Raw genomic sequence first — 9083 nt, forward strand, 5'->3', positions numbered from 1 at the left:
TTCAACTATTTTATTAAAAATTAACTTTTTCATTAAAACTTAACTTTATCGGTTGAAAATGCAAACTGTTTTGTAGGAAATTTGTCTTTTTGGCTTAAAAATTAACAATTTGGTATAAAAAACAACTTTTTCGTTGAAAATTTGTCTTTTCTGTTAAAAATTTTACTGTTTTTTTAAAAAAGAGCCGCTTAAGGATAAAAGTTTTACTTTTCTGGTATAAAATTAAACTATTTGGTTGAAAAATTAACTTTTTAATTGAAACTTAACTTTATCGGTTAAAAATGCAAAATTTTGTGTAGAAAAATTTGTCTTTTTGGCTTAAAAATTAACAATTTGGTTGAAAAATCAACTTTTTTATTGAAAAGGTTTTTTTATATTTAATTTATTTTTGTTAAATATGAAAATCATATATGTTGTTGTACCAACTAAAATTTTCCGTAAAAAATTCTTTCTTTTATGTAAATTTAACGGGTTGGTTAAAGGTTAAACTAGTTTGTTAAAAATCAATTTTTTTTTGGTTGAAGATTCATCAGCTTAGTTAAAAATTTATCTGTTTTGTGCAAAATGTGTCTATTTTCTTGAAAACTTATCTTTTTGGGGGCGAAAGTTCTACTTTTCTAGGAGAAAATTCAACTATTTGGTTGAAAATTAACTTTTTCATTAAAAATTAATTTCATCGGTTAAAAATACAACTGTTTTGTAAAAAATTTGTCTTTATGACATAAATATTAACATTTCGGTTGCAAAATCAACGGTTTTGTTGAAAATTTGTCTTTTTTTTTAATTTTACTTTTTTCTAAAAAAATCGCCGCTTTCGGGATAAAAGTTTAACTTTTCTGGCATAAAGTTCAACTATTTTCATGAATGTTAACGTTATCGGTTAAAAATGCAAACTTTCTTGTAGAAAATTTATCTTATTGGCTAAAAAATTGACTATTTGGTTGAAAAATCAACTTTTTTGTTGAAAAGGTTTTTTTTTAACTCAATTGATTTCGGTTAAAAATTAAAATCTTTTTTGTTGTTGTACCCACTAAAGTTTTTCGTCAAAAAATCATTTTCTTATGTAAATTTAACGGCTTGGTTAAAGGTTTAACTGGGTTGTTAAAAATCAATTTTTTTGGTTGAAGATTCATCAGTTTAGATAAAAATGTATCTTTTTTGTGCAAAATGTGTCTATTTTCTTGAAAACTTGTCTCTTTGGAGGCGAAAGTTCTACTTTTCTGGCAGAAAATTCAACTATTTTGTTGAAAAGGAACTTTTTCATTCAAACTTAACTTTATTGGTTAAAAATGCAAACTTTTTTGTAGAAAATTTGTCTTTTCCGCTTAAAAATTAACAATTTGGTTAAAAAATCAACTTTTTTGTTGAAAAGGTTTTTTTTTTATTTAATTGATTTTGGTTAAAAATTAAAATCATATTTGTTGTTGTACCAACTAACATTTTTCGTCAAAAATTAATTTTTTTCATGTAAGTTCAACGGGTTGGTTAAAAGTTAAACTAGTTTGTTAACGATCATTTTTGTTGTTGAAGATTCATCAGTTTCATTAAAAAATTATCTGTTAAGTGCAAAATGTGTCGGTTAAAAATGCAACTGTTTTATATAAAATGTGTTTTTTTGGCTAAAAAATTAACAATTTGGTTGAAAAATCAACTATTTTGTTGAAAATTGGACTTTTTTGGATAAATTAAATTATTTCTGATTAAAAATTATAATCTTTTTGGCATTGAGCATACTTCGCGGTTACAAAAAATAATAATTCTAAAGTACATAAAACCATAAAAATTATTTAAAATTCATATTTGCTATTAAAATGGTATTCCCTTTTTTCAATCTTAAATCAATTATTTATTTTTAAAGACCGGAGAATTAGTTTCAATAATTTTACAAGTGTCATTTGTTGCAAACAATTTTCTTGTACATTTAATCAATTTAAATAAGAGCGCCAATGGTAGTCAATCCAGCTGATAACGCGACGCATGCGTGTTGAGAAAAGATGCCCGGACCTGTGGGGGAATAACAATCAGTGAAAATAAATTGCCAGTATACGAACGGCATACTTTGAAGACGCTTTGAAATAAACTATAATTAAAATGGTAAGGTACTGTTTCGTAATAGGGTGCAATAAACACAGTATTGTGCATCCAGGCACAAAATTTTATCGAATACCAAAGGGAATAAATGATGAAAATAAAAAGTTCGTGGGGAAATCTCGTCTTGGACCTAGTAATCTTCCAACAAGTGAACTTATTAAATTATCTACGAAAAGAAGGGAAATGTGGATAAGTGCTTTGCGTCGGGGTCCTTTGAGTGCAACTCAATTGGAAAATGCCCGGATTTGTGAAGAGCATTTTATCTGTGGTAAGGAAGACGGGTATGCGTCCTGAGTGAGGTTATGTTTACCCACACTTCAGCTGAAGAATTATTACAACTTGTTTGTAATTTTTTGTATCATATAGGACGTCCAGCTGTCTTGACGAATAAGGATCATCCTGATTGGGTGCCTTCTCTAAACTTAGCCAATGAAAAACGAGTCCATGTAAAAAGGAAGAAACGGAAGCGTCACGACCGATCTGCCAAAGAGGCTAAGGTATGTTTAAAAAACTTTAGTTTCAGCCTAATGTTTATAATTATTCATGTTTAATGGTGGATTTCAAAAATAATTTTTTTTTTTAAATTGATAATTTTTCAAATAAATAAATGAATTTCCAAATAAGATGACTTGTTTTATACCAATGAAGGCGAATTTTTAACCAAATGTCTAAATGAATTTTCATAACAGAGGTGAATTTTTTTACCAAAATATTAATTTTCATCAAAGTTGTTTAATTTACAACCAGGTAGTTAAATTTGCATCCAAAGAGATTATTTTCAACAAAATATATAAATGTTCAAACCAATATTTAAATTTTCAACTGAAGGTCAACTTTAAACCAAAAATGGAAGTTCACTTTTCTGGTAAAAAAATTGATTTTTAATAAAAAAAATAAAGAATTTTCAACAAAATAGTAAAATTTTAAAATAAAAAGATGAATTTTTAACTTCAATGATAAATTTTTCAATTATGCGGACAAACTTTCAACAAATAAAAATTTTTCTGTACAGGTAGAAAAATACATTCATGCAAAATGATGAAATTTTAAGCCAAAAGATCAATTTTCTATTTTAAAAAATTGATTTTCCAACAAAAGAGTTGAATTTCTGGACCGAAAAAAACGGACTTTTTAATCAAATATTTTTTATTTTCGACATGAGTTTTCACAAAAATAGTTGAATTTTTAACCGAGAAAGATCAACTTTGAACGAAAAATTGAAAAGTTAAGTTTTCAGTGAAAAAATTACTTTCAAACAAAGAAACTAGAACTTTCAAAAAAATAGTTGAATTTTCAAATAAAATTATGAATTTTTAACTAAAAAAACTAATTCTAAACTAATTTGTTAAACTTACAACAAGGTAGTTAAATTTTCTCCTAAAAAGATTTATTTTCTACCTAAAAGGACAAATTTTTATCAAAATGCATGAATTGTTAAACAAATCGTTGAATTGTCAACTGAAGAAGATCAATTTCCAACGAGACATTGAACAGTTAATTTTCTATACAAAAATTAATTTAAAAAAAAAGGAATTTTCAGGAAACAAGGAAAATTTTTAAATAAAAAGATGAATTTTCCAACCATAGGAATAAATTTTTAACAAATAATGATTTTTATGTCAAGTAGAAAAATAATTTCATGCGAAATGTTGAACTTTTAAGCAAAAAGCTAAATTTACTGTAAAAAATTAGCATAGTAATGAAATTTTTAAACAAAAACTTGAATTTTCTACTTACAAAGATGAATTTTCAAAACAAACAGTCGATTTTTCAAACAAAAAAGATAAAACTTCAACCAAAAACAATTGATATTTCAAGCGAATTTCTAAGAAATTACATGAATGTAAATTAAGTTTTCAGAGAACAAATTATTTTAAAAAACTAGAGCTTTCAACAAAATAGTTAAGTTTTCAAATAAAATTATGAATTTTTAACAAACATTAATTCTTAACTAATTTGTTGAACTTACAAGATAGTTAAATTTTCTCTTAAAAAGATTTATTTTCTACCTAAAAATACGAATTTTTGTACTAAATTTTCTATAAAAAAAATTAATTAGAAAAAAAAAAGATAAAGGAATTTTCAACAAATTAGCCAAATTTTCAAATAAAAAGATGAATTTTCCAACCACAAGCAAGAATTTTCAACAAATAAAGATTTTTCTGTCAAATAGGAAAATAAAGGATGATTTTTCCTATAAAAATATGACTTGTTTTATTTAAAAGAAGCATCTTCAACTAATTTCTTCAACTTAAAACAAGGTTGTTAAATTTTCACATAAAAAGATTTATTTTCTACCAAAAAAGACAAATTTTAATCAAAATACATGAATTTCTAAACTAATTGTTGAATTTTTCAACTAAAGAAGATTAATTTTCAACCCTTAAATGGAAATGTATTTTAAAGGGGTCACTAACTCCCGGACCAGTGCGCCCTCGTAGAGTCCCCAGAAACTAAACGTGAAGTGAACCTACCGATCCCTGCTGTGAAAAGTTACAAAAAGTTGATTTCTCTTGAAAAATGACCATCTTTCGTACATGCGCAGTGCAATGCACAACTAAAATGGCCGTGACGCTGGAGGGCCCACAAATATTTAGAGTTCTGAGCCGGTTATATTACTTTGAGAACGGTGACGAGAATGAGAAAATTACCGAGAATATAACCGAGAAATAAATTCTCTGAGAATTTATGAGAATCTCAGAATTTATTTTAATTAATACAAAATTGCATTTTTTCGTAAACTTTTCGGTTTAAAATTCAACTCTTTTTTTCAAAGTTTGTCTTTTTCATTTTAAAGTTTACCTTCTTTATCAGAAATTAAGCTAGTATAGTATTTTCTCAAAAACTTAACTATTTTGTAAAAAATGGACTTTTTGCTAGAAATTTATATTTTGGTGTTTATAAATGAACTGAAATATTTTCTGAATGAAAGTTCCACTCATAAAAAAAAATTCGTTTTTTAGTACAAATTCATCTGTTTTAGTACAAAATTGATATTTTTTGGGCATAAAAATGCAACAATTTGGTAGAAAATTGAACTATATTGTTAAAAAATCATCCTTTTTGGTAGAAAAAATTCGTTTTTTTTAGGTTAGAAATTCAATTTTTTTCGTAGAAACTTATTTCTTTGTTACAAAAATTCAATTTTTGATGTTACTGAGTTAACTGGATTTTTTTGAATGAAAACTCAACTTTTTTCTAAACAAAATTCTTTTGCTTTACGATAAACTTAATATTTTTTGATAAAAATGCAACTATTTGCAAGAGATAAATTTTTAAAAAATTATGGAATATACAACTGGAACAATAGTTACTTTTTTAGTTCAAAACAATAATGATTTTGAACTAAACAAAAAAAAAATCAACAAAATATTTAAATTTATGGCAAAAAATTCTTATTTATCCAAATAAAAAAAAACAAGTTTTCAATCAAACCGCTTATTTTTCAACAAAATAATTTGTAACAAAAGACTTGAACTTTCAGCCAAGAAATTTTATTTGGAACCTAAGAGATGAATTTTTGATTAAGATTATTATTATTTAATTAAAATACTTACAACTTTAACTAAAAAGAAGAATTTTTAAACAAGGAGAATAAATTTCAAAAGAGAATTTACGGAGTTAAATGGAATCTTTTTTGGATGAAAACTCAACTTTTTTTGTAACAAAAAAATTTATTAAAAAGTTATCATTTTTTGTTAAAAATTCGTCTTTTTGGATTGAAAATTCCATTTTTTTCGTAGAAAATTATTTATTGTAAAAAGATTCATAGTTTGAGTGAAAAGTCGACTAAAACCTTATTCAACGGAAAATTTAACTATTTTTTTGAAAATGTATCTTTTTGATTTAAAACTATATCTGTTATAGAAGAAATTTCATTTTTCGTATGAAAATGCAATTTTTTGGCTAAAAATCGTTCTTCTTTGCTTGATAATTCAACTAATTTGTTTAAAATATTTGGTTGAATCGCTTTGTTAAGAAAATACTTTTTTTGTTAAACATTAATATTTTAAGTTGAAAAGTTATCTCGTTGGTTAAAAGTTTAACTATCTTGTTAAAAATTAATCTTTTTAAATTGAAAATTCAACTACTTGAGTCAAAGTTATACTACATTGTGACATTTTTAGAATTCATTTTTTAACAGAAAATGGAACTTTTCCACTTTTTTTAAAATTGATATGTTTTAGTTAAAAATTCGCGTTTTTTGTTGTAACAAATAATTTTTAAGTTTGAAATTTCCTTTTTTTGGCGTAAAGATGCATCAGTTTCGTAGAAAAATAATTTTTTGTTGAACAGTGATATTTTTTGTTTGAAAATTGAATTTTTATAAAGAAAATTTGTCTTTTGATTTAAAGGTTCAATAATTTCGATAAACTTTTATTTATTTTTTGAGTGAAAAGTCTTTATTTGTTGGAAATTCGTCCTTTTGGTTTTAAAATTCTTTTCTTTTGTTGTATAAATTTCATTTTTTTTAAATTAAAATCAAAACTATGACACTGTTTTATTGACAATTTGTCTTCTTAGGTTGAATATTCAACTATTATGTTAAAAATTCAATTATTTTGTTAAAAAGTTATTTTTTAAAGTAGAAAAAACTTTTTTTTTTGTTTGAAATGAATTAATATAGTTGAAGATTTTAAATTTATATATGAAACACTGTAATTCCGGAATATGTCTGAGTTACAAAATAATTTATATTCAGCCGCTGATATAACCGGAAAAATAAAAATATTGTTACAAATCCTAAATTCTTAAATTCCCTTGAATTCTTTTAATTTCTCCTAAATTCTGTTATATTCTTGGTTATATAGCCTGAACTTAAATTCTCGGGAATTTAAGAACTTTACGTATATTACATGGTTTTCGACACGTATATTACTCCTTAGTTTTCTACAAATGTATTTTACACTTGATCACGTAACTGTGTGGGCGGGATTTTCGAATTCTTTACTCCAAAAATACCCAATTGCATAATAGAAATAACTAATATTGAGCAATTAATTCAGTATTTGTCATTATTTATCAGATTCTTGAACAAATTATTTTTAAAATAATAATAATATAAGTGTTTATTGTCCTTCATAATCGACAACATTTCCGAGCATGTGGAACACGAGTGTTCGTTCGCCCTCGAAATTAATGTTTTCCCACTGTTTCCCCTCCTGAAATGTTTTTTTACACTTTTTCTTAACATTTTTACTCTTAAAATTAAAATTAAATCGATTGAACAGCTTTATAAGAGGTTATATCAATTATTCAAACATGTAAAATTCAGCCCCGTCCAAGTAAATAACGTTCGCCATCTCTGTGCATCTCTCCATATTTCAGATTTTAATTTGACCCCGCAACTGTCTTAAGTTGATTAGTTCCTAATATCTCCAGCGCGGCGCTAGTTGTCCCATCACTCCCAGCTTTTACATAGAAAGCAATGGGAATAAATCACTTTTTTAATTTTTTAGTAAACAAAATGTTATTTCCATTTAACATTTCAAAATTCTTTTCCAATCACTTTCGATGAATACTAAAGACAAAATATGATTTATATGGTTGTTCAATAATCCTGGCAAAGTGGAATATATCTTAGATTTGGATTTGAATAAAAAGTAAAATATTATTCTTAAAGTTTATTGTCGAAAACAAATTAACAATATTGTTAATGGAATGTAAAAAAAACCCGGAGATAAAATTTGAATAGTACTAAGTTTAAACTTACCATGTGAATACTCTCGCTTATGAATATATAATGCATACAATGTATTTCTAATTAAATTGAACTAAATTTACATTTGAAACCATTTTATTTAATAATCAGTGAAAAATAAAAAAATAAATTTCTTTAATTGCTTTCTTTTATTATTATATCCTTTTAAGTCTTTAAAACAAAAAGATGTTAAAACTGATTATATTTACGTCTTAGACGTTTTATAACATTATAATTTATATTTGTTCCTCTGAAAAATAGTTTTTTTTTCAACAAGTTGAATTATTGAATAAACTATTTTTAATGTTCTTTACATATTTTTATGCTGTATGTTCATGAATAAAAATTTAATTCGATTTCAATTACATTTTTCTCATTATATTCAATAGTGTAAGTACTCACTAAGCCCTCTAATATTAAGTTTAAACTTGTATACTATTAAAACATTTTTCACAAGACTATTTATATATTTTATTGATATAAATATTATTTACTGCGTTTTCAGATATAAAAAGGAATATATTTAACTTTTTATTCAAATTAAAATCTAATATTCAACTTTACCAAGTTTATTTGGTGACGTTTAATTCATGTTTTCCATTAGCATTTATATACATCGTTTGGAAAATTGTTTTGAAATATAAAATGTGTAACATTCTTTTCTTTTCAATGTTTTTTTTTACAAAAATAAATTTTTTTTTATTAAAAAATTTTTAAAAAGTGGCCTGCTCCCATTGCTTACAATGCAAAAACAGGGAGTGATTGTTACGAGCGACTATAGGCTCGCTCTTTCGTCACTAGATGGCAAGAGAAAATCGCGGGAAAAAGGAAATATACAAATTTGAAAAGTACATCAAAAAATTAGGAATTAATAATAATTATCTCAGATCGCAGGAAATTAGGTCAGAAAAAGTTCTAGAATTTTTGTGTACGATTTACGACGCATAAGTTAAGAAATAATTATTGTATGTCAGTATTAATCAAGTTTAGTCTTAAGGGATTGTCCATATATTACGTAAGACGTTTTTCTGTTGTTTGAATAAAGACGAAAATAATATTTTTATCAAGTTGAAAAGGACACAGCGATATAAACAAAAGAAAAAAATCTTACGTAATATATGGATGATCCCTAAGATAAGGCGAAGTCCGGATGTTAGGTTTATGCTAAGGTATTGAATAAAAGAAATCAAATGCTAGCGATCAAAGAACGAACCAACAAAGATATTATTTGGCTCCGAATATTTGCGTATGTTTAATTTAACTAGCGATAGCGGCTTCTTGGGCGACATAT

General features: G+C 25.2%; 2 protein-coding genes across 2 annotated transcripts in view; one reads left to right on the top strand and one right to left on the bottom strand.

The window, feature by feature from the left end:
* The window catches only part of LOC117175921 (ribosome biogenesis protein BRX1 homolog), a 101990-nt gene that overhangs the window by 46674 nt on the left and 46233 nt on the right, over nucleotides 1-9083 (bottom strand). The window lies entirely within an intron of this gene.
* Nucleotides 2068-9083, top strand: part of LOC117177521 (tigger transposable element-derived protein 2-like) — a 29494-nt gene continuing 22478 nt past the window's right edge. The window contains exons 1-2 of the mRNA XM_033368289.1: nucleotides 2068-2359; nucleotides 2458-2588. Coding sequence (XP_033224180.1) covers nucleotides 2092-2359; nucleotides 2458-2588 — 399 coding nt within the window. The 5' untranslated portion in view covers nucleotides 2068-2091. The remainder of the gene's footprint in view (nucleotides 2360-2457; nucleotides 2589-9083) is intronic.

Source organism: Belonocnema kinseyi, chromosome 7 (genome assembly GCF_010883055.1).
Source record: "Belonocnema kinseyi isolate 2016_QV_RU_SX_M_011 chromosome 7, B_treatae_v1, whole genome shotgun sequence".
NCBI classification, from domain to species: Eukaryota; Metazoa; Arthropoda; class Insecta; order Hymenoptera; family Cynipidae; genus Belonocnema; species Belonocnema kinseyi.